At 39.8% G+C, this 26498-nt stretch overlaps 2 protein-coding genes across 3 annotated transcripts in view; both read left to right on the forward strand.

The window, feature by feature from the left end:
• abca12 (ATP-binding cassette, sub-family A (ABC1), member 12) overlaps window positions 1-15865 on the forward strand; it is a 110543-nt gene extending 94678 nt beyond the window's left edge. Inside the window, exons 63-71 of the mRNA XM_041806394.1 lie at window positions 832-1036; window positions 1402-1511; window positions 4484-4634; window positions 11327-11461; window positions 11999-12102; window positions 12308-12400; window positions 12611-12716; window positions 15166-15303; window positions 15714-15865. Of these exons, the coding sequence (XP_041662328.1) occupies window positions 832-1036; window positions 1402-1511; window positions 4484-4634; window positions 11327-11461; window positions 11999-12102; window positions 12308-12400; window positions 12611-12716; window positions 15166-15303; window positions 15714-15827 (1156 nt within the window). The 3' untranslated portion in view covers window positions 15828-15865. The remainder of the gene's footprint in view (window positions 1-831; window positions 1037-1401; window positions 1512-4483; window positions 4635-11326; window positions 11462-11998; window positions 12103-12307; window positions 12401-12610; window positions 12717-15165; window positions 15304-15713) is intronic.
• A 4888-nt stretch (window positions 15866-20753) lies between these two features.
• Window positions 20754-26498, forward strand: part of bard1 (BRCA1 associated RING domain 1) — a 53976-nt gene continuing 48231 nt past the window's right edge. For both annotated transcript variants that reach the window (XM_041807798.1, XM_041807799.1), the window contains exons 1-2: window positions 20754-20925; window positions 26126-26182. In XM_041807798.1, the coding sequence (XP_041663732.1) occupies window positions 20837-20925; window positions 26126-26182 (146 nt within the window). In that variant the 5' untranslated portion in view covers window positions 20754-20836. The remainder of the gene's footprint in view (window positions 20926-26125; window positions 26183-26498) is intronic.

Genomic DNA, 26498 nt, shown 5'->3' on the forward strand with positions numbered 1-26498 from the left:
ATGACAGTTGGTCTGATACATTTGTTAAGCCTGTATATTACAGTAATGTTGAACAGCACCGTGAAAACAGCAGCTTTGGCAGAAGACGAGTGAGAAAGGAGAGTGAAGGAAGAGAGTAAAAGGAGAGTGAGTGAGAGTGGTGTTTAGTTTTCAACAATAGTGTTAGATAGTGGCATTTGTGCGTGTCTGTCAGGTGCAATAACAACATGTTACTGAGAATGCTGAGAATGCATTTTTCCACCTTTATTTGCACTAACTGTGGCCTATGTATATAGTTATCTTTTGCACTGTGTTTTGCACACCCAGAGTCCTAGACTCCAAAAATGACTGCTGATTGTTCTAAACATGTATAGGTTCACATTTCAAATGTCAAATCAAAACTTCATGAGCAATAACAACATTTCTTCTCATAAAAGCCATGAAAAACAAATCTGTTTTGGTGTTTTTCTTCTTTTAAACTGCTGACAATTCCATATAATGAGCAATAATCATTAACCAGATGTTGAAAAGTCAAGTTCAAGTACTCCTGGGAAAAGGGAGCAAAGCTCTCAGACTTAGGGCATTTCCTGACTATTTTACAGCCAGAATAACTAAATATGTCCGAATCACCATTTTTAGACTCAGTAGGTAAAGGGTTAATGTTCTTGAAGAAAAAAATGTAGGAAACCAAACAGAACTTTTATTCAAACATCAAATGCCAATAAATAAAAACATACTGAACCCTAACACACAGAAACTCTGAACTGCTTCATTTTAAAGTTATCAACACTTTGACGTTCTCTGTTCCACTGCAGGTTTCCGAAATATAAAATGTTTTTCTTCTCTTCGCAGACGTCTCATTTGTGGAAGAAAGACGGTGCCCTATGTGTCTCATGAGGAAGTGGACGAAGATGTGGCGACTGAGCACCAACGGGTGGCGAGTGGAGCAGCAGGCTCAGACATACTGCAGGTTAACCAGCTCACTAAGGTCTATCAGAGCTTCAGCAAGAAGGTCCAAGCTGTGAAGAGGGTTTCTGTGGGCATCCCTGCTGGAGAGGTGAGTCTAAAACTACTGTTAGAGAATATGGATAACAGTACTACATCATTACTGTGTTTGTAATGTATTTATTTATTATTATCATTTATATTTATTTATTTATCATTATATTTGACAGCATGTCTATGACACCCTTGTGTTGCTGTAGACAGGTTTTGAAGATAGGGCATCTGCTCCTTAAGCTTTCAGTAAATACAAAGATGATGTCTGCTATTTAAAATCACTGTTCTGTATTTAAATAGTGTGTCTCTGTTTTGTTTGTCATCTACAGCATCTTTGTAAACTTTAAAAAAGCTAATTACTGTACTGCAGAGCTGTAAGTTCAGCATGCTTCAGACTTTCTAAGTTCCACTGCTTGCTTTCAGTGCTTTGGTTTGCTGGGAGTAAACGGAGCAGGAAAAACCACCACCTTCAAGATGCTGACTGGAGATGTTAGCCCCACTGCTGGCACGGCTCAGATCAGGGACCAGGATGGGTAAGCTCTAAATTTAGTTTTCCATCATTCAGCTCAAATATCTGTACCTGCACGCATAAAGGTAACGTAAACATAAAGGTAGCCGACTATAATGCTGTGCCTGAAACTGTTTTAACGCTCCGCTTAGCTGTTTCTAACTGCTTATAAAACAGGCTGAGATTAATATTAATGCCTCAGTATGACCTGTGGAGGAAATATGTGACAAAACCAAACATTACAAAATAATGCCTTACTGTGATTAGTTTGCTTTTGTCTGTAACACACTATTTCTGCTATCCTCAGTGATCACATAACTGCTGATAGTCAAACAATTACCTCATTACTTTAAGTTCTTAACTGTCTGCATAATAGAGGAACAGAAAAATAAATCTGACGTCTCTTTTCATGCACCACTCATCTCACATTGTTTACCTGCTATCAGCTCTAGTGGAGGAGGAAGACAGAAATGGCAGAGTGGTTTTTTGAGGCTTGCAGAAACTCACTAGCTCACTACTTTGATATTTTTCACACTAGACAACTGTGCATGGGCCAGAAAGAGCTCTCCACTGCTGTAAACTCAACATCGAGTCTTTCTAGTCATGCAAAGGCATCAGGTTAACACACAGCTGTAACTCTGACTTAGTAGTAAATAATAAGATCATGGTGCCAATGTAGACCAAGCAGCTGAGGATTAATTTTCAACAACAGAAATCCGCTGGCTTAATGTCGCCTTTTTTAAAATTTAAAAATACAGAAATGAGATCTCCTGGATGTCTTTCATATAAGGGTAAGGATTTTTGCTGATGAGTAATGTTAATATTGATAATTAATAATTAGATGTAGGGCTGAACGATTTGCAAAAATAATCTAATTGCGATTTTTTTCCCCCAGTATTGCAATCGTGATTCAATATGTGATTATTTTTAGGTTCCTCATCTTATGCATTGTTCAGCAAACACATAAACCATTTTAAATTATAACCAGCACAACATCAGATAAATTAAACTAGGGATGAAGATTTGTGAAAAAAGTATCTAAATGTGATGTGGCTCATATAGTAAAGTTGATATAAATTGCTTTACTGAAAGGGATGATAATTGTTTCATGTTATTCTCATTTTGAGTGAGAAAATCATAAACATAAGCAGTTAAAGTAGGATTTTTGTAAACTATTCTAATGAAAAGACACTTGAATGTCTGCATAATGTGTAGAGCAGAAAAATCTCTGCTGCAGCAAAAAAAAAAATTGTATCAAAGTGTTTTGACTCATTTCAGGTAGAGCTGGGAGATATGGCCTAAAACTGATGTCCTGATATATTTTTGCTATATCCTACAATATATATTGCAATACTTTGAAATATCTTCTTAGCAGCTGTATAATGTTAATTCAGCTCCAAATGACACTAGTTTGGTGATTAAAATAGACTGCTCTATTGGATTCTTAATAAAGTTGTATGCAGATAGGGTAAAATTAGTATATCCCAGCCCAGTTAAATCACATATTCTGGGTTAAGTGTCTTTATGAGATTTTTAAATCCTGGCTTTTCAACAAGACCAGGCTCATTTAGCGACGTGTCGTGTTACTGCCGAAGTCATCATATGGTTTTTTAACAAATGCCGCAAGTTCCACCTCTTCCTTTTCAAAGTTGAACGACTGCTCAACGCTGCAGATCCAGCGCTGTTTCTCGTTGTCTGTCTCTGAACGCAGCTAACTCTCCGCTAACTCGCCACGCTGGTCTGTTTACCTTGTTCTCCCTCGCTTCTCTCTCTGCTGATACAAAAACGTGCATGTGCAGAGGAGAGTTTTTTGGATGGGCGGGGGAGTGAGCTCTCTGCTGTGAACAAGGCGTTCAGGGACAATGGGAGAAGCAAAACTCCAGAGAGAAATGCACGCTGATGGCTCAGAACTTCCACATATTTTATACTCAATTTTCGCGATATATTTTATACCTTGTGCGTGGCAAAAGCTGCGGTACATCGAGTATACTCGATATATCGCCCAGCCCATATTTCAGGCTAAGAAAATATTGCACTGTCTGCAATTTAAAAATTGCAGCAGGTCATATTTTTAATGTTATTTGCAATTAATAGCCCAGCCCTAATTAGACGACAGCACATGTCCGGTGATGTTATGGAGTCATGTAGAACTGATGTATCTGAAAGAGTGATCATTTTGATCAGAGAGTAAATTAGTAAAGTTTGCATGATTTAAAGGTAACTAATGATGTTTGATACAGAACTATATAAGATTTACAAAAGCAACTAAAAGCATGAGACCTCAGACTGACTGTTTCTACATACTTGTTCAGAGCCATACTACACTGCAGACTCATCCTTTGATTACATTTTCCTCCTGTAATATTTACAACAAGTGATAATTAGTTATTAATGTAAGCAGGATGAGACTTTTGTGATAAACGTGTTTTTTCAAGCAAAGATCAGCAAAGAGGTAGGAGAGGGGGAACAAAAACAAGTTCCTCTGAGGAGCTTTAAAGTCAGAGTTAATATATTTATATCAGTTATATTTGGCTCTATAGGGTCTGGCTTCAGGCCACATTTGCTTGTTTTTCTTCTTTCTCTTTCTCTTTGCATGTCCTCCCTAAGATGCAGCTTTATTTGGGAGTGTTTGCACCTAACCATATGTAAGAGAACAGCCATAGAATTCACAGCAGAAGCCAGACAGTCGCAGGATGAAACGCTGTGATTTCAGCTGCACAGGTGTCCAAGCTGCACCGTCTAATCATTCTGAGCTAGATTCAGTTTGCATTACACAAATAACCACAAATGAGAGTTTTTATTGCCTCAAATCTGCCAGAATTTCAGCAGAAAGGCTTTGGGGTGTAGCAGCTGTATGTAACACCTGTACCTCACATATACACCGACACTGCTCTCATGGGACTGGCTACCTTTTTACTGCTGGACCAAAGGAGAGCCCTGCATGTACATGTGTTGAATACCATTTAAAGAATATGTTTCTTTCCCTTTTCTCCCTAGGCGATTGGTAGATATCATGGCGTGCCGCAACCAGGGAATTAACATCGGCTACTGTCCCCAGGTAGACGCCCTGGACAATCTGCTCACCGGAGAGGAGCATTTGTACTTCTACGCTCGCATCCGAGGCATCTCAAAGAGGGAGATAGACAGGGTAAGGAAGAGCTGCAGGCTCTGTGCGTCTGTTCAAAGCTCTGGGTAGTGACAACACCATCCACAAAATGACACCAGATCTGATAGAAATTCAAAAGGTGCACTCCCTCTGCAGGACGAGGAACTGTTGATGCTTCCATGCATACTGAATCAGAGGACATGAAGCGTTGAGTGATGCGTGCTGAAAGCTCAGCTATCCAGGGCAAAAATGGAAAAAAAGCTTTTGTTGTCAGCTTGTGCAATCCAAAGTTCAGAATTAAGCTGATGCTGTACGCTTGGCTGAAGACAAATTTACATTTAAACGATACATTGATGATGAGAGGATCTCATTTGACACGTCACTTTAGCCCCATTCTTCTCATTTATCTTTCTGAGGACTAATCAATCTTGTTTCTGTGGTGATTACTGAGCAGGCCTGTCTTTGCTGCTTTTGCTGCCGACATGAGAGGAATCTTTAGAGCAGCCAATCAACATCAGGAGGGATTTCTACATTTATTATTTTAGTTTTCTATACAAGAGGCATCTGTGTTGAACACACCCTTACTTACTAAACCAGGGGTCATCAACTACATCTGCACAAGGGCCAGATTTAGTCTCAACAGTGACTCTGGAGGCCAGACTTTCTAATACACAAAAATAAAATAAATGTTTTGGTCTGATTGAAATATTAGTATTGGTATCTTCTTTCAAATGCAGGACATTTGTAGGCATTACCAGTGAGATTTATCCCTGTTATCTATCATGCAGCAGGCCTGACATCAGAGTTGGCTGGGCTCCTGAAAATCACAGAGAAATGGCCCTCCACAACTGGGATTTAGCACCAGTATCAACCCATTTTTGACACTTTTAACCCCTTTTTTTGCACGATTTTAACCCCTTTTGACCCACTTTTCCTTCATGTCTTTCCCCTTTGTTCCACTCTCATCCATTTTTGCCACTTTTCTTCGATTTTTTCCACTTTCTAACCACTTTTAAGCAATTTTTTCAACTTTAAAACCAGTTTTTGCCACTTTTAACCCATTTAACACAATTTTTGCCATTCCTAATCCATTTAAACCACATTTCCTGCATGTTTTATCCCCTTTGTGCCACTCTTATCCATTTTTGGGTTAGGGTTAGGGTTAGGGTTACTTAACCCACTTTTCTTCTATTTTTGCCACTTTTTAACCCCTTTTCATCACTGTTTTTGCATCATTTTTTGTCATTAGTAACCAATTTTTGATACTCTTTGCCCCTTTTTTCGTCTTTTACCAATTTTTGCCACATTTTAACCTCTTTTCACAACTTTTTCTTCCAATTTTTGTCCCTTTGTGCCACAACCCATTTTGCCACTTATCACCTATTTTTGCCAGATGATGATCAGTGTACTAAACTGTATGTCACTGATCATCAACTGGCGGCCCGGGGGCCACATCAGACCCCCAAAAGCTTCCTGTCCAGCCCCCGAAAGATCATTAAATTCAGAAAAGAAGGAAAAGAAGATGTTGTGGTTTTAAGAGTATCCTTTGGCTTTTAATGTCTGCAGCTGTTAAATCAATCACACAAACAGTTAACATTGAAATAGTGTGAGAATGACTTGATCTGTTTTACAGAAATTTACTGTCATAATGAGTAGATATTTAAAAAAGTGTTAAGGTTGGCAGAAGTGCTGCAAAAATGAGCAGATAAAGAGGAGAAAAGAGGTTAAAATGTGGCAAAAATGTGTTGGAAAGGGAAAAAGGGGCAAAAAGTATCAAAAATTGGTTGCAAATGGCAAAAATAGTTCAATAAAGTACTGAAAATGGATTAAAAAGAAGAAAAATGGCAAAAATTGATTAAAGAGTGGCACAAAGAGGATAAAACATGCAGGAAAAGTGGTTTAAATGGGTTAAAGAAAGGCAAAAATTGGGTTAAGGAAGCAAAGAGGGGCAAAAAGTATCAAAAATGGGCCAAAGTGGCAAAAAAACAGCACAAATTGCCTGGCAAATTAGTGGAAAGGTGTTCAAGAGTGCACACAAGGGAAATAATTTGCAGGAAAGTTGCAAAAGGGGGTTAAAGACGGAAAAATGGGTGAAAAGTGGCAAAAATTGGTTAAAAGTTGCAACTGTTGTTGAGAAAGTGTAATGAAAAGAGGTTAAAAAGATGCAAAAATTGAAGTATAGTGGCAAAAATGGATAAAAGTGGCAAAAAGCATATAAAAATGCAGAAAAGTGGTTTAAAGAATGGCTTAAATTGGGTTAAAGAGGCAAAAAGGGTTTAAAATGAGTTAATAGTCATGTTTAATCACAGTTGAGGGCCCATTCTCTGGGATTTTCAGGGGCCGAGCCAATCCTGATGTCAGGCCTGCTGCATGATAGATAACAGGGATAGATCTCGCTGGTGATGCCTAATAATGTCCTCTGTTTTGAAAGAAGATACAAATACTACTACAATAATATGTTAACCAGACCAAAATATTTTATTTTTGTGTATTTGAAAGTCCGGCCCCCAGAGTTTCTGTCTAGACTAAACCTGGCCCTTGTGCAGATGTACTTGATGACCCCTGCTCTGTGTAGTGAAGCATCTGTCCACATATGCCTGTCTTGTTCTTTCACACCCATTTTGTCTGCAAATGCAAACATTAATTTACTCTGACAGCCTCAGTCATGCCACTGCAGAATTACCCCTGTGCATTAGCATGGATGCACAGCTACACATAGAAACACGTGTTCTTATTGAGCGGAGCACAGAGATGTGGATCTGTCTGGCTCTAATCGCCTTCTCTGCTGTTGTTGCAGCTCCTCGTCTCTGGTCAGGATGGTGACAACAACGGTTATAATGGCTGCAGCATCAGTGTCAGGCTAATTCACAAAGATGAGGTTATATATAGAGTTCCTCTTATGTTGTCTCCTGCTGACAGTCCCCTAGCTGTGGATAATGAGACAAGCCTTAATGGGGTCATTTCACATTGACATGGTTTTGTCAGGCTTAATGAGCTGTTACATCAAAGGTGATGGAACGGGGCTTTTATGAGAGGACATAAAAATACAAACTATTTTGATCTGAGGCTCTCAGGTTTTTTGCTCCCCGCTCTGAAATGTAGCTGCAGACGCTGTTCATTGTCTAAATGTCCGACAGCCTGGATCAGTGAGAGCAGAATCATATAGAAAATCAGCACTAAAAGCAAATCCTCTACAGATGAGAGCTATCTATCACATCCACTTGCTTCATTGATCAAACTTGCAAACTGTTAGGAAAAGCGTTCCGATGGGAAATCACCTCCAGCTGTTTGAAAGTGAAGCAGTATTTACAGCTCATGTGATTAATAGTCAAGCATGGAGATTTTTAAAAGATTGGAATGGTTATGAGCCATTAAAGGTTTCCATTCCTGCTTTCAGTGTGGCTTAACTCACAGGATAATGTGATAAATGATGCTGTGTCACATCCTGTTTGTGTAAGGCTGCAGCAGCCTCAGGACAGCATGGAGTTTACATAGAATAAAGTCACACAGAGAAGCCATCATTGTTGTACAAACAGAATTAAATATGCATGGGAGTGGGGGAGAAAGATAGCTCTGTTCTCTGCAGCCGGCTGCTCTGGACAGAACAGGAGACAATAACAGAGAGGAGCATGAATACTGGCTAAATAAGTTATGGGATCAGGCTTTGTGTAAATCAGCCTCTCCTAGCTGAGTTCATGTCCTGAATGGTGTATAGGGGGATATTGGCATTTTCCCTCCAAGAGACAGCCTGCAGTTCATCGATTAACGGATGGAAAAATCAACTTCCTGTAAAGGTCTGGTCTAATCTACAGATGCTACAGGCTGGTATAAGCTTGATCAGATGTGTTTATGCTGGAGAATAAGGCTCAGAAATCATTTTTGTTACAGTGCTGCTTAGTCTACACATTTTACAACCATCCATTCATCCAGTAAGTTGTAAAAAGGGACATAATAGAGCTAAATGTTGACTACAAAATCCTAGAAATGTATAAAAAGGGGACTTTTTGGACTAGTGTCTTCTGCCTAAACAGAAGCTCAAAATCTTTTTAATCACAAAATGAGAAGAAATAACAAAGTCTAACATTGAAAAAGGTGGAACCATTAACAGAACTACGTTAAAATGTCACTGAAACAAATTTTAGATTTTCTTCCCCTAGCACTAATAACCTGGACTTTACCCTGAGATTTACAGCTCCTCTTTCTGCAGCGTTACCGCTAAAGAAGCAGTGCTGATAGAATGCAGATGCTAAAACGCCTACAGCTGAGCGCGTTTTTCACAGGCTGAGTGGAACATCAGTGGCTTTGCACTGAGATCACCAACACCATAACGACAGTGAGGCAGAAAATACAGAACATTTTCAGAGACGTGCAGCAAACACACACATGCTGGCATGTGAGAGGGTTACATGATAACTGGTTCAGTTTTAAAGTTTTATTCTAAAGGGGCTCACACCCCTTTAGAATAAAATTTTTTATATACAAAATAATTTTTTCCCTTTGTTTTATTGCAATTTTTTTCTTTCATTCTTTCTTTATCATTTATTATACATTTTTTATAGTTTTTATTTCTTCCACTTTAGCTATTACCTACCATATATACACATCCTACATCTATAGATACATGTTTTTACAGCATCTCTCTTCTTGTCTTTAATGTTTTTATACAGTTTAATCCCAGCTTTAATTGACAACCCATACCCTCGCCATTCCTTTTAACAATTACTGCATTGTAAAAGTAACAAGTTAATAATAACACATTTTATTTATAAAGCACTTTAAAAGAACTCAAAGTCACTGTACAATGATAATAAAAATACAATTCACAAAAAATAAAAAGACAGAAAATAAAAAACATCACAACCAAGCAAAGTTACATCAGAATAAAACATGAGAAGTTTAAAAAGGAGAGTTTCTGCAGTGATGTGGATGAGTCTGTACAGTCTTGGATATGTTGAGGGTAGGGCTGAACGATTTTGGAAAATAATCTAATTGCAATTTTTTTTCTCCAGTATTGTGATTGCAATTTTAAATGTGATTATTCCTCCACTCTCTTATATTCCTAAACAAGGGCTGAAAAATTATTTAAAAATATTTAATTCTGATTATTTGGAATTGTACTGAAAATGGATACAATTATTGCATTGAAGGGTTTTTGTTATTCTCATAATTAATAAGAAAAAGGTACAAAAATGAGGATAGGCTTTTTATAGACTGTTCTAAAAAATGGAACTTGAATGATTGCATGATATGTCATTCATGGCATCTGTGCCTCAAAACAAAGTTTAAAACTGGTATTTTTTTTTATAATTTTAGGTCAAAGAAATACTGCTCCTTCTGTGATTTGAAAATTGTGGCAGGCCGTATCGCTATTTAACCTATTTTTCAATTAATTTCCCAGCCCTAGTTTAGGGAGTGAGTTCCAGAGGGAGCGGCTATGGAGAAGGCTCTGTACCCCAGCTTCTGTGCTTGTTACTGGAAAATTATAAATACATAAATAAATAATAAAAGTAAAAAAATAAAGGGGCTCATGCTGAGTTCCTACTGATGTCATGTGCAGACAAGGCCGTCCATAAGGGGAAAAATGGGAGAGCGTTCTGGGGCCCAGCCAAACTCGGGGTCCAGCAAAATCCTGGTCCATTATAAAGTTAAGCTGTGGCACATACTTATCAATCAGACAAATATCTTTTTAAGTCCTTTGTATAGAAGGAAGCTGTCGTAAAAATGTAAATCTTTTTGTTAAAAACAGAATTAAAATCTGTTAAAAATAGCTAAAATGGGTTATTAATGGCAAAAAAAAATAGTGGTAAGGGGGGGAAACTGGATATTAACAGAGCAGAAATGGGTTAGCAGTGCCAAAAATGAGCTAAAAATGGCAAAAATGGGTTAAAGTGGCCAAAACAGACAGATTAAGTGGTAAAAGGGGATTAAAAACAGGCTGAAATGGCGTAAAAGTCCCAAAAAAAAGGGGGAAATTTGGTGAAATGGGATAAAAAATTCATATATACTGTCAAAAAGAGTTAGCTGAGGCAGAAATTAAAAGAAATGGGTTAAACTGACAAAAATGTATATACCAGATTGTGAAATGTGGCATAAAAAGTGGTAAAGAGGGGTTAATAGTGGCAATAATGGAAACACAGAACCAATGATAGGCTGAGAGTGGCAAGATTTGGTTTAAAAGTGGCGAAAACAGGCTGAAAAAAGTGGTGAAAAGGTGTAAAAGTTGAGAAAAAATGGTTTTAAGTGGCAAAAATGTGTTAAAATTTGGCAAAATTGGTGTAAAGGGGCAACAGTGTAATTTAAAAAATGTTCTTGGTTTTTTAAGGCATCTGGAGACCCCATCTCAGCGTCTCCTGACCCCAGCGTTGAGAACCCCTGCTTTAGTGGATCTTCTTTTTAATGATTCCAATCAACAAATTTGTAAATCATAAATATCGGTAGAAGTTTAGCTCCCAGATTCAAAAATACTACCATCATTCAACTGGTAAAGTCCTGCAGTTAGCCTTCATACTACACTCAGGTGTTTATCACAAACTGATTAGTTCCCAGGTGTAAATTTACCTGCATGCTCAGCATCAAGTGTCATTAAAATAGATCATCTCTGCAGTAAAGAACGACCTGTTTGATGCTTTAGAGCCTGCGTTCTGCTATCTTCCAGCTGACATTGGAGCATCCTTCCTAAGCTGCTTGTTATTCTGTTGCTCCTGTGAATAATCCCCTACATGTGTCCTTTAAAGGTGGTGAGGTACCTGCTGAAGAGGCTGGAGCTGAACTACCACAGAAACATCACCACTGAAGGTTACAGCTGCGGCACACGCAGAAAGCTCTCCACAGCGCTGGCGCTTATTGGGAATCCTCAAATCCTGCTCCTGGTAAAGACGCACCTATTCGCCCAGTTCTAGCTGCTCTTTTAAATCCCTGACTGGCCACCAGATAACAAATAGTTTAACTGTTCCTCCTGAAAGGGTCTTTGAAGGAAAGAGGAAAGTGATCCCCTTGACTTGGCGGATCTCGTATCATTAATTAGCCTTCTTCCTCTGGCTCACCCTGGGGTCGTCTTCCTTGACTTTTTAACCTTACATCTCTATCAGCTGCTGCTTTCTTTCTCTTTCCTCTCCTTCTTTCTGTCCCCAGCTTTCTCTACATATGCTGTTTCCTCTGTGCCTCATGATTTCTCCACCTTTTCTTTGACTTTGCCCCCCGTCTTCATGTTCCAGCTGTCTTTTTATTCTGCAGTACTCCTCTGTGTGCACTATTTTTACCCTCGTTTTTTCCTTCCACCACTGTTTGCAACCCGTTGCCTGACTCAATTAACTTCTCATTTTCCCTTGATCTCTCAGTCTTGACACCTTTTCTTTGTTTCACACACCCTGCTATTCTCTCTTTTAAAAACCTTCTTTTCTCTGCAGGATGAGCCGAGCTCTGGCATGGACCCTCGCACCAAACGTCACCTGTGGAAGATCATCAGTGAGGAAGTGAAGGGGAAATGTGCCGTCGTCCTCACCTCTCACAGGTTAGAGGAGAAACAGAAAAATACAGCGCTTTATTCTAGTTTTTATGAAACTGGCTTTGGATTAGGCTCAAATTATTTTAAGATTTTTAACACACCAGAGAGCAGAGGAGGAAATCCTGAGTTACAGGAGGCCCAGCTAATTACTGCATGCTCATAGGGTCCAGTTTTGACCTTGTGTCTCTTTGTCCTTGTCTCTGTATCTCAGCATGGAGGAGTGCGAGGCTCTGTGCAGCCGTCTTGCCATCATGGTGAAAGGTCAGTTCCGTTGCCTGGGCTCCCTGCAGCACATTAAGAACAGGTTAGTGACCTCTGCTCATCCTCCAATCCTGCCATTACTGCTCCCTCCCCCCTCCACCCTGCCTCCTCCGCAGCCCTCAGTCACCTTTATGCGGTCTTTTGTGCAACAAAATGCTCACTTTTACTTGTAAGAACAGCACACCCACCTCCTTCTCCACCTTCCAGACATGTAATAAGACAATTCTTTGTTCCTCGCGTTTCTTTCGTGCAGGTTCGGCAGCGGGTTCACTGTGAAGATGTACTTGGCCGAGGCCTCCTGCGACGCAGAGGCAATCACCGGCTTCATGCAGCGCAGATTCCCCAGCACTTACCTCAAGGTGAGCTTGGCTGGCTGTTGAAAGTGTTCAAGAGGACATGAAAAAGAACACAGTATTGTTTTTACAGCAGCGGAATTTTGCAGCACGTTTGGTGAAGTCGTTTGTGTGATTCTGGAGCTGCTGTTCAGAGCCTTGCAGCAGCATCAGACCGACAAATAGTCCACTTGGTGGAAGCAGAACGAGCTAGCATCATTACCTTATTAAGTCATTAAGGCAAACACTACAGCTAACAGTATTTACACTGCAGCAGACATGGAGCAACATAAGCGCTGGTTTGGAGTTGTGTTTCTGTGTAGAGGATGAATGCAGGTTCAGAATTCACCCTAGCCAGCAAACAGTGGCTTTATCCAAGCACTGAGAGCTGCTGCAGAGAGAAACATGCTGGCTGAGGGCTGAGACTGAACCACAACAGCAAAATAAAGTAGTCCAGAAAAAAGGCCAAAACACTCTGTAATAAAAAATAGTACAGCCAAGGGGAGCTGCAGAGTTAGAGGATGACCCTGCTAGTACTACATCCAGTTAGATTTTACTGAGGAAATGTAAAAGTCATTACAGCTCCGAGGAAACTCACATAATCACCCATGTGTTCCTCTTTTCTGATGGTTTGTGGCTCTTTTTTTATCTTAATTTGAAACATTATTCCCCAGAAAACCTTAGAAAGGAAAATTTTACCTCAGACATTATTCTCTATGTAATAATTAAAATGATAATTGAATAATTATATTAAAATATAAAAATATCATAGTTATTATAATTATTGCAAGTCCCATTAATCAGTTTGTTTCCCACACTTAGACAGTAGGTTTTAATTGTCAGCCTCTATTTTTGCCCTTATTTGCAATTTTTTGCTACTTTAGTTCCATTTTTACTGCTTTTAGCCCATTTTTGACACTTTTATCCAGTTTTTGCAATTTTCGCCCCTTTTTTCGCCTTTTTTGCCACTTCTCATCCATTTAAGCTGCTTTTTCAATTAAATGCCTCTAATATCCCATTTTCCCACCCTTTTTCTTTTTTTTGCGCACTTTAGTCACTTTTCACTCATTTTCTCCACATTTTTGCTGCTTTCTGCCCTTTTTTGCTATTTTTCTTCCATTGTTTGCCACTTTTAACCATTTTTTCCACTGTCCTCTTGCCACTTTAAGCCCTTTTTTGCCACTTCTCAGCCATTAAAGCTGCCTCTTGCAATTAAATGCCACTTTTTTTTCCTTCTTCTCTCTAATTTTTGCCCATTTTAGTCACCTCCCACCCATTTTTGCCACTTTTCTCCCAGTGTTTGTTGCTTTTTAACTATTTTTGCCACCTTTAACATATTTTAATTCCCACCTTTCACCACCTAGATTGTGGCTGTTGCAAATGTATTTTTCAACAATTTGGCTTTTTGTTTGCAGCGGGGTTGAGTAACGATGGTCTGACTCTGGACCCAAAAGTGGGTCACAAAGCCGTTTTCAGTGGGTCAGGGATTTATGCCGAGATAAAAATGTGACCAGAATGCCTATGATGGGCTTTTATTTTGAAAGATATGTCTCCATCTCTATATTACATCACATCTGCTCCATCATCAGCACACTTTACCCTTTCTTCATTAACCCTTTAAAACCTACAGGATCGCCGGTGCTCCCATTTGCATATCTATTTTTAACCGTGGGTAGAATTGTAACCAGATGACATAGAGGATTTTTTTTTTTTTTTAACATATAAAACTGGAGTAACACTAACATCACACATTCAGTGTGTTCCAGAGTTCTGTTTCCTTCCAGAAATATCCTTCCTTCTTTTGCAGAAATGTAGTTAAAAGCACACACATCAAAAACAATGATACACTATAATCCAGGCTATAATTGTGTAGTTTTCTTGCAGGTCATGAGTCACTATTACTATTGTTTTAACATGCTCTACAGCATACAGCAACTTTTTTACAGTCACAGTTTGAGGGATACAGATATCACATCTATATGCAGCATGTAAAAAAAACTCTTCATTTTTCTTGGGGTTAATTTTAATTTGTTACTCTGAACTTCTCACATATATATAATTCAATTTTGGGTTCTAAGGGTTGTACCGATGTATAGCCAGTTCAAATACTCCTGAAAATGGAACTAGAGCAGGTACAAATGTACAGATGTGCTCTGGCAGACTTGTTGTATGGCAGGTCGAAAAGGGTTCTAAACATTTGGTGCTGATTGGTAAGTTTAAGACATTTGGAGCCTGATCTGTCATTAGGAGGTGGTTGTGAGAACCTCAGGTCTGGTTCCTCCTAGAGATGAGTTCATAAACAGACAGGAACTTTGAGGGTAAACCCCAGCTCTATGTTTGAAGACTGGGTTTGATTGTGTTGATATGCAAACATAAAGTCAGCCCAGTTTTGTTTTATCAGCTTTCCACTGCAGATTTTGAGTTACACAGAGGGGATATTTCAGATTTTTTAACCCTCCACCATGTCCATCAACAGGACCAGCACTCCAACATGGTGGAGTTTCACGTCCCAGTAGCTCCAGGGGGGGTGGCCGACATCTTTGACCAGCTGGAGTCCAACAAGAGCGCTCTGCGGATCAAACACTTCTCTGTGAGCCAGACCACGCTGGATGAGGTAAGAGAAAGAGACAGGACGTCGGCAGACCGAGGGGGGTAGTGCTGAGGACAGGACAAAAACGTGACTGCAGAAGAAGAGAGAGAGGGTTTGAGGGAAGAGCTGGGACAGAAGAAAGCTGAGTGGGAGTGAAAAGTGAGTGGAGAAAGTTTAACAGAGGCAGAGGGAAGCTGACAGAGGGTATGCCAGAGGGAAAATAATGGAATATGAGTAAGGGAAAGAATCCATGAGCTTTATGTGCAGCCAGGGCTGATATTCTTCAACCACTGTGCCCTGCTGGGACTCTGGGATTGGACCGTACCACAGGACACATGAAAGAGGGGGGTAAAAGAAGGAAGTATTCACACAGTAAACCAGATTTTAAAGGTTTTCTTTATGTTAACATTTACATTTTTTACCAAACCCTTCAGGTCTTCATCAACTTTGCCATGGAAAACACAGACAACATGGAAAACATCTCAATAAATAATGAAGACGGCTCTGACAGTGACAGCATGAGCTCCATCAGCGCTGCCGCAACGTAAAACGGACTATTTCCTCTTCACCATCCAACCAAACCAAGACATAAGAGTTTATACTAAGTCTACCCTTGATATGTGAAAAACACGTCTGTTTAAAACAGAACGGATCATTAGAAATGTCTGAACATATGAAGGAGAACTTAGCAGAACAAAATGCACATTTGCATAAATGCACAGAATAGAAAATATGATAAATATCTTTATGTTATAGCACAGGTCTCACTCCTGATCAGCTTTTATTCTCTAGATCTTTTATTTATGGAGGATGAGATGGATTATATAGGACAGGGGTGTCAAACTCAATCACAGCAGGGGCCAGATTCTAGATTCAGGTCTAACCTGAGGGCCTAACAGGGTCACCTTTTAACCAGAAACTCTCAACCTCATTTCACCAGAAAAAAATATGAAATAGAAACTAAAGCACTGATGATAGATGATTTTTACATTTAAAAAGCTAAAAAGAAAAGTTTGAAGGCAAATATATAAGAAAAAAAGGAAAATCATGAGTTTAAAAGGTCCAAATATGAAATAAAAATTGTAATCATGAAATTAAAAGTCAAAATCTGATTCAAAATTTAAAATCAGAGTTTAAAAGGTCAAACTATGGGATTATGAAGTCAAAGTTAGAGTTGAAAATATGAGGTAAAATACAACATAATTGGTTAAAATGGTCAAAATATGACTTCAAATTTAAAAATGTGAATCTTAAAGCTCAAAATATTACACGAGAAGTTAAAATTCTGAGTTTAAATGCTCAGAGTATGAAATGAAAAGTCATGATCCTAAGTTTGAGTCCTGATTGTGAGATGCTGAATTGAAAATGTGAAAGTGAAACACAAATTAGTTTCTTCTCCCACATTCCTGACTTCTTATCTAAATATTTTTACTCCTTACTTTTCCAGATTTTGTGACTTAACAAGGAAATCTGAAATCATCAGGATAAGTTCACATTTTTATACTTGAGTCAAACCTGCAGACCTCAGACTGATGGGACAGTTAGAACAGAAATAAGAGATCATCTTGTGGGCCGGATTTAACTGTTCCACGGGCCGGATTTGGCCCCTGAGCCTTGAGTTTGACCCCCCTGATGTAGGATATTAACTTCTCTCTCTGGTTTGGGCAAAAACAGTGTATTTTGTTTCAGATCTTTTCATTCAACCTTGACCTTTCCAATTATCTTAAAGCCAGATTTTAAACATGTTTTAATGATTTTTTATTTAATGTGATTTTCCCTCATTAAGGATATTAGAAAAAAAAAAGATTCCTAATCTGAAGGACGTCCTCACTGTGCACTTTCCCCCTCACCTGCTCTAAGGGCAAACCTTACATTTAGAATGAATGTAATGAATATTTAATGTACTCTCTCCTGCTTTGGATTCTTTAAAATAGACTTTAATGTACCAAGCCTTTTTTATTATTCTAATAAAGCTATTTTTTCAGATGCAGCAGCTGCTCGTGTGTGCATGTGTTTCTGATGTTTAAACAGTGGAATACATTCAGGATCATTGAGCCAGCTGCTGAAGTTCCACATTTATGCTCATTTATTCTGACGTTTCTGTTGTTTGAGAACTTTTCATGCCTGATGTTATTGTCTAAGAAGTCTGCAGCTTAATAAAGGCATCACAAGCATCCAGGCAGGCAGACTAGTTAGATATCTTTATCTTAAACCAGCCTAAACTACTACGCTCCACAGGCTGGGCTCAAAACTGGAACTAAAATATTTGTTATGGAGGAAAGTACTGAACAGTTACCTTTGAGAAAAGCTTCATCTGTAAATATTAGAGTACCTCTACCACTGGGTTTAATGGACCTTCAACCAGAAGATAATTGTTTTCAATTTAAGGACATTATTTTAGTAATTATTGTAGAAACTTATTGGTTCACATTTCAGATAAAATTAAGTCAGATTATCAGTGTTATGACTTAAATGGAGTCTTTTATCCTAAAAGCTGAAACCTAAAAGGAAATTGAGAACAAAGATTTTCTGTAATGTTCACACACTGTTGAACTGCATATTTGTGATAAAGGCGAGGGAAACTTTTAAAAGCCGATTTAACCCCCAAAGACCCTAAACTTTTAAAAATTTACTTTTTAAATTTTTTATCCTCATCCTTAAATTAAAAAAATGCTTGAAATGTTGGGAAAATGTGCAAAAATTAATATTTTAAGGAATTTGTTTTGATTTTTTTTCGAAGTATTTGAATTAACATTTAGAGGCTTTTTCTTACTTTAATGTAAATTTGGACTTTTCTCAGTGGTGGGACAGTGTTCAGATGTTTTTAGGCATTTTCATGGACATGGGGGGGTGCTGGATGATTTTTGGCTATTTTCAAGGAATTTGTGAACATCATTTTCAAATTTGGAGAATTTGGATTGGGATGTCCTTTAAAAGTTTCAGATATCTTCACTGAAATTTCAGACAGTTTGGATACTTTGGGGAATTTTCTGTCATTTTAATGTAATTTTGGAGGAATGCATTTGTTAAATTTTTGTTAATGTGATTAGAAATTTCAGGATTAATTTTCTTCACCATTTAAGGAATATTTGAAGAAATCTGTGGGTACTTTCTATGAAATACTTTCAAAATATACTAACCAATTTGCACAGAAAAATTTGGTTAATTCTTTGAAATTTGAGGGAATTTGCTTGAAGATTTTTAGGTATTTTCAAAGAAATGAAGTGTACATGTATGTGTAATTTAAGGGTTTTTGTTGGAAGTTTTAGGGCAAATGTAAATCTTTTTGGGGGCTTTTTCGTGGAAATTTGGGGGGAAATAATGTTGGGAGGTTATTTGGAAATTTTCAGGCATTTTCATGGAAATTTGGGAGCTGTTTTTTAAATTTTGTGAAATTTGATTTAAATTGTTGGGTGAATTTGCTTAATAATGTTTGATCATTTTCAGGGAGATTTTGGAAAAATGTTTGCAAATTTGGGGTATTTGGAGGGAGGTTGTTTTTTTAAGTATTTGAGATTTTCATGGAAACTTCAGACAGTTTGGATGTTTGGCAGAAAATTTCCATCATTTTCATGAAATTTTGGAGAATGTGTGAATTCTGGTGATTTTGAAATGAAATTTTGGGAGGAAACTTCTTAAATATTTGGGGGATTTTTTGTATTTTAAGGATATACATGGATATTTTTTGTGGATTTAAAATGAAATTTCACAGAAACATTTGGGGAACATTTGAAGTAATTTGGGGATACTTATTAGGGATACTTTTAAAAATATGGTGACAGATTTGCACATATATATGAGGTTATTTCTTTGAAATTTTAGGAAATTTTTAAAGTTTTTGAAGAAATTTGGGGGTTTGTTTTTTTGTGATGCTTTTAAAAAATTATCTTCACCTGATTTTTTAGCTGCTGTTCATTGAAATCTCGAGGATTTTGTGTGGATTTTAAAGGAACATTTAGAACTGTTAGTGGAAAAGATGGTCCATCATTAAAATGACTCCACCATCCCTCTCTCACTGACACACACCGTTTCTGACTGAAGACCCCCAAAAACTGACCATCCGGACCAAACTCTAAAACTGATCAGTATTTTCTGCAGAATCAGGACCATCAGGAGATTTGAGAACATTGTTTTTGGTCAAAATCCTTTTCAGTGAAAAGACTGAGCTTTTAAACTTGTCAGCTCCACTAATCCCAAATAACTGAGAAACTAAACATATATCCCAAACTGAAGCTCGGCTCTGAGCTCAGGACCTTCATTTAGCTCTTGGTTTTTATTTTTTTATACTTAAATTTGATTGTTTTTCAAACAAAACATCACATCAATAACAACACCAAAACATAACAAGACACTGCCAGACATAAAATACCAAAATTACAGATTTCAATACAAGTTAGATGGATTTTTACACATTTAACAGCAAAGTAATCAGCGTTTATAGTAAAGGAGTGGTGCATGCATTACAACAGTACGAGTGTCTGACCACCGGGGATGTTATTTATTCTTCCAAGTATAGTTTCCATTTAGCCCATCTTTTAATGTAGAAGTCTTCTTTCAGTCTCAATAAGAGAGCCAACCTTTCCAACCCATGAATATCAGTAATAATAATATCAGTCCAGCTGTCTGTTGTGGGGGATCTATCTCTAACACTCACAGGTTATGGCCTTTTCTGCTGCTACTGTAAATATTTTCCACAAGTATCTATCAGATCCTTTTATGTCTTCGGGTAAATCACCTAAATAAAGTCATGTAAAACTCAAGGGGAACAACCGTCCAAGAATCTGTGGCATGATGGTCCAAATCAGTTGTTCCCTCATGCATCTCCAGAAAACATGTAGGTGATGTGCCTCATCACATCCACAGTTTCTCCAACATTCATGCCTCAGCTCTGATAGCTCTGTAACTCAGGAGTAATGAAACAGCCAACACGGTTTTTCCAACCAAATGTTTCACACACATTTCCCCACAGTTGACCTGTAATTGATTCATTTAATTCTTTCTCCCATCTAGTTTTTATATAATTTGTGGGATGTCCTCCATGTTTGTGGTGTCCTTGATAAAGTTTGGAAATGATTGAATTAGTAGTGCCTTTATATGCTTCAATAGTGAACTGTATTATATCACCAAGTGCTTTATTTGCCTCATTTTCTTTAACTGTTTTGAAGAGATCATTTCTTAGTTGCAAAAATCCAAAAACGTCAGAGTTTTCCGGGTCATATTTTTCTCTAAGTGTTTGAAAACGTGTTCTTTTCCATTATTTACGGTCAGCAGTAAAACCTGTTTAGTCCAGCTCTCAAACCCTCAGTCCGTCCTACACACACCCCCACACACACGCACACAGATGTCAGACCAGACACGCTTGGCTCTTAGTTTGTAGAATACGTTGGAATCAAGCGGAGGGCGGGTCTACAATACGTCATTAAAGTAGCTATGGCAACTGTCAATCGTCACTTCCGTTTTTTCTCTGGCGGGAAAATGTAAGTAATCAGGAAGTAGGTTCAGTTTACACTGCAGCCAGTTTTTGTCAGAGACAGTTAGAGTAACATTTCCGTGAATAATGGAGGATGGCGGAGCTGCTGTGACGGACTGGAAGAACACTAAAGAGGCGGTGGAGAGATTTAGGCGGCTTCGCCTCTGCTCCAGGTGGTGAGTTTGACCTAAACGGAGACATGAGGCAGAATTTCAGTTCAGTTTGAGACACAGCTCACAGCGACAGAGGAGGAGTAGCCCTAGAAGACACGGCTTCATGCTGCCTTCCACTCATCATCGTAACTCCTATTCCAACCTGGTTTTCCGACCGGAAGTGGCAAATAGACCGTCTCTCCAGGTCGTGTTTACAACTCGTGACCTCGACGTCCCAATCTGTGGTCCCGACGGACCCAGCATGGTGGCACACTTTGGCATTTTGAGCTGTTTTCAGCTCCGTTTGCTGTTTCTCTGCAGTTTTAGACATCGTAGACGCAGCGCCACCCTGTGGTTGCTGCCGTGTGCAGCAACAGTCCATGAATACGTGACGTGCTGCGCAGAGTTTCAAAGGTTCATCGGCTAACAGCTGATCACTAATGCTAAAAACACTGGAGGCATCTGTCATCCCTCCAGCTCTTTTACTGATAATGTGGAGCACACTCATGCATGCTATTACTATTATGGTGTGCTGCAATCTTCACACTGCAGACGGTGCAATATTTCTTTTAGCTGAAATTTGTGTCAGAATACCAGTTTACAACGGTTTTTTGCAGCAGAGGCATCGTGCATTACATATCATGCAGTTATTCAAGTTACATTTTTATAATAGTCTTTAAAAATCCTGTTTTCTCTCTTTTTACATTATTCTTATTAAATATGAAAATGATTTCCACTCCCTCCAAAAACAAATGGAACACAATCAACTGGGAAATCCGTTTTTTTCAGATGACTGTGACGTCATTCCCAGTTCAGACTTCAGATCTGGCAGCATTAGTCCATGGGATTAACCACAGTTAACTGTAGCTAACGTAGCTAACCGATGACTAACCGACTAACACACCAACGTGAACAGAACCGGGACGGTGTGGAAAACGATAGGAAAACATTTTAAAGCGTCATTTCTTTATTGGTTTCAGGTAAATGTGGAGTTTGTGACCCATTCTAGTGATTTCAGGGCTCATCAGCTGTTCCTCAGAGAGCTGTGTGAGTTTTTCCCCTCAAACTGAGCAGCCCCGTCATCCTGCAGCTTTAAAAATGTGGTGTTTCAATGAAAACGGTCTGATAAACTTCTGTTACCACACTGGAAGGCAAAGCTACACCCTACACCTACATTTAGCAGCTCTGAGGAGGGCCTCCATCTTTACTCTGAGACCACGACACAGTCAAGCCCCCTGTCTACCAGCGCTAGTGTGTTTGCTGTGATAAGCAACATAAGGAAACAACAAACTGCTGATACATGAGTATTCACATGGAGTAGAGATGACGGGCATCAAACCCCAAAGAGGAGCTTTAATAATACTCAGACTGCTCTGCTTCATTACTGCATGTTAAATCTCCTAAATGACCAGAATCAGCCTTTGGCTCTCAGTCGCAGGGTTAACTGTTAAAACTCCTGATGAGCCGTGAGCGGAGGACAAGAGACACCACAGATGTTTCATCCATCTGAGGCCGACCTCACGATGTTTAGGGTTTAGCCTCGCTGCTTTAGCCTCGCTGCTTTAGCCTCGCTGCTTTAGCCTCGCTACGTTAGCCCCACTGCTTTAGCCTCACTGCTTTAGCCTCGCTGCTTTAGCCTCGCTGCTTTAGCCTCACTGCTTTAGCCTCGTTACGTTAGCCCCACTGCTTTAGCCTCTCTACTTTAGCCCCGCTGCTTTAGCCTCTCTACTTTAGCCTCTCTACTTTAGCCTCACTGCTTAAGCCTCGCTGCTTTAGCCTCGCTGCTTTTGTTGTGCTACTTTAGCCTCGCTACGTTAGCCTCACTGCTTTAGCCTCGCTGCTTTAGCCTCACTACGTTAGCCCCACTGCTTTAGCCTCTCTACTTTAGCCTCGCTGCTTTAGCCTCACTGCTTTAGCCTCACTGCTTTAGCCTCGCTGCTTTAGCCTCGCTGCTTTAGCCTCGCTGCTTTAGCCCTTCTACTTTTGCTGTGCTACTTTAGCCATGCTACGTTAGCCTCTCTACTTTTGCTGTGCTGCTTTAGCCATGCTACGTTAGCCTCTCTACTTTTGCTGTGCTGCTTTAGCCTCTCTACTTTTGCTGTGCTGCTTTAGCCATGCTACGTTAGCCTCTCTACTTTTGCTGTGCTGCTATAGCCTTTCTACTTTTGCTGTGCTACTTTAGCCATGCTACGTTAGCCTCTCTACTTTTGCTGTGCTGCTTTAGCCTCACTGCTTTAGCCTCTCTACTTTAGCCTCGCTGCTTTAGCCTCGCTGCTTTTGTTGTGCTACTTTAGCCATGCTACGTTAGCCTCTCTACTTTTGCTGTGCTGCTTTAGCCTCGCTGCTTTAGCCTCACTGCTTTAGCCTCGCTGCTTTAGCCTCGCTGCTTTAGCCTCACTGCTTTAGCCTCGCTGCTTTTGCTGTGCTACTTTAGCCATGCTACGTTAGCCTCTCTACTTTTGCTGTGCTGCTTTAGCCTCACTGCTTTAGCCTCGCTTCTTTAGCCTCACTGCTTTAGCCTCGCTGCTTTTGTTGTGCTACTTTAGCCATGCTATGTTAGCCTCTCTACTTTTGCTGTGCTACATTAGCCATGCTATGTTAGCCTCACTACTTTTGCTGTGCTGCTTTAGCCTCGCTGCTTTTGCTGTGCTACTTCAGCCATGCTACGTTAGCCTCTCTACTTTTGCTGTGCTGCTTTAGCCTCTCTACTTTTGTTGTGCTACTTTAGCCATGCTACGTTAGCCTCTCTACTTTTGCTGTGCTGCTTTAGCCATGCTATGTTAGCCTCTCTACTTTTGCTGTGCTGCTTTAGCCATGCTACGTTAGCCTCTCTACTTTTGCTGTGCTGCTTTAGCCATGCTACGTTAGCCTCTCTACTTTTGCTGTGCTGCTTTAGCCATGCTATGTTAGCCTCTCTACTTTTGCTGTGCTGCTTTAGCCATGCTACGTTAGCCTCTCTACTTTTGCTGTGCTGCTATAGCCTTTCTACTTTTGCTGTGCTACTTTAGCCATGCTACGTTAGCCTCTCTACTTTTGCCGTGCTACTTTAGCCATGCTACGTTAGCCTCTCTACTTTTGCTGTGCTAGGTTAGCCTCTCTACTTTTGCTGTGCTGCTTTAGCCATGCTACGTTAGCCTCTCTACTTTTGCTGTGCTGCTTTAGCCATGCTACGTTAGCCTCTCTACTTTTGCTGTGCTGCTTTAGCCATGCTACGTTAGCCTCTCTACTTTTGCCGTGCTACTTTAGCCATGCTACGTTAGCCTCTCTACTTTTGCTGTGCTAGGTTAGCCTCTCTACTTTTGCTGTGCTGCTTTAGCCATGCTACGTTAGCCTCACTACTTTTGCTGTGCTACTTTAGCCATGCTATGTTAGCCTCACTACTTTTGCTGTGCTGCTTTAGCCTCGCTGCTTTTGCTGTGCTACTTCAGCCATGCTACGTTAGCCTCTCTACTTTTGCTGTGCTGCTTTAGCCTCTCTACTTTTGCTGTGCTACTTTAGCTAGCTACGTTAGCCTCTCTACTTTTGCTGTGCTGCTTTAGCCATGCTACGTTAGCCTCTCTACTTTTGCTGTGCTAGGTTAGCCTCTCTACTTTTGCTGTGCTACTTTAGCCATGCTACGTTAGCCCCTCTACTTTTGCTGTGCTACTTTAGCCATGCTACGTTAGCCCCTCTACTTTTGCTGTGCTGCTTTAGCCATGCTACGTTAGCCCCTCTACTTTTGCTGTGCTACTTTAGCCATGCTACGTTAGCCCCTCTACTTTTGCTGTGCTACTTTAGCCATGCTACGTTAGCCCCTCTACTTTTGCTGTGCTACTTTAGCCATGCTACGTTAGCCTCTCTACTTTTGCTGTGCTGCTTTAGCCATGCTACGTTAGCCCCTCTACTTTTGCTGTGCTACTTTAGCCATGCTACGTTAGCCTCTCTACTTTTGCTGTGCTAGGTTAGCCTCTCTACTTTTGCTGTGCTGCTTTAGCCATGCTACGTTAGCCTCTCTACTTTTGCTGTGCTGCTTTAGCCATGCTACGTTAGCCTCTCTACTTTTGCTGTGCTGCTTTAGCCACGCTACGTTAGCCTCTCTACTTTTGCTGTGCTGCTTTAGCCACGCTACGTTAGCCTCTCTACTTTTGCTGTGCTGCTTTAGCCATGCTACGTTAGCCTCTCTACTTAGACCTCTTCAGTGACTGATTCTGGTCTGTCAGAGAGTCCTGGAGCTGGACCAGTACGTTGGACAGATTTCCAGAGAAACAAACACCAATAAACAGTGTTTTTGCTGCGCTGGTGTCTGTTGACTCATCAGCAGATTTCTTCTGTTTCAGTTTCTCTGACAGGTTCCCAGAATAGCAGTATCCTGTCACTACTTCAGTGCCTTAGTGTGTCCAAGATTCATCCAGGATTCATCAGATCTTTGGCATTATTGTGATCTGTCAGACAGCAGCCAACTTTATTTTGGCTGATTCCACCAGGGTTCCTCAACCTTTCTCTGTCATCACTCTGCTGCAGATAGAGCACAATGGACGCCTGATTCAGAGCCAGACTGTTTACCTTTCTGAGTCTAGAGCCTCTGGCATGGTTCTTCTCTACTGTGATGTCACCATAAGGACTCTGGAGCAGAAAGCCTGCACCTCATTCAGAGCAACAGGCTTCAGCCATCCCTTTAAACACGGATCCAACTCCATCAGCACCAGACTGGTCCTGAAACTAACTAAATATTTAACCATCCCTACTGGCAGACATGAAGATGTACAGCAACATTTACCACAGCTCTAACACTGGCCTTTATCACCTGTAAATAATAATAAGCATTCATTTCATCGTCTTTAAGGTCCATAATTATCATTTCATACATTTTTTCAATTTCTTTATTTTCCACACACTTTGGTTCAGAGGTTAGGGTTAGCGTTGCTCCCTGCAGCTACAGTCATAGATGGCAGAACCATGAGGTTTTTGAATAACTCTGTTAAATAGCAGCTAACAGTTGGGCAGCAGATGGAGAAAAGTTCATGTGACTGAAGGTAAAAACATCTGAATTGTAACGATGCTGGTTGATCAGAGTTTAGGGACACAGTGTGGTAAACACCTCAAGCTGAATGAGTCATTACCTCCTCCTGCTGTTTGGACTCCTCCATCTTTACAGCAGAAAGGTTTGAAGAGTATTGTAACCCTCTGGTCTCTGAGATGGATTCTTATTCTGACCAAACTCTGTCAATGTTTGTTCTTTTTCCAGCTCAGATTTAATGAAGGAGCCCGTGTGTCTGGGGATGTGTGAGCATATGCTTTGCAGGTAATGTAACCACAGACGTGTCTACGGTGAACATTTTAGTCTGAAAAACACTTTTATAGTTAACTATACACACTTTTCTCCAAACTATCAGAGGCCAAGCAGTAAGACTCTAGACACAGAAGTGATTTTAAAGAAAAGTGGGTTTATTTTAGCAGAACAAATGAACAGACTTATAAGAACAAGGCTTATTAAAGAGATCTACAGATGTGACTGTTGTATACCAGTGTGGCACTAGGAACTTAAACAGGAACCTGTACAGAGGTTTAACCAAACTAAATGAACACAGAAGGCTAAATGAACATCTGAATGAACTAAA

The sequence above is a fragment of the Cheilinus undulatus genome, linkage group 15 (assembly GCF_018320785.1).
Source record: "Cheilinus undulatus linkage group 15, ASM1832078v1, whole genome shotgun sequence".
NCBI classification, from domain to species: Eukaryota; Metazoa; Chordata; class Actinopteri; order Labriformes; family Labridae; genus Cheilinus; species Cheilinus undulatus.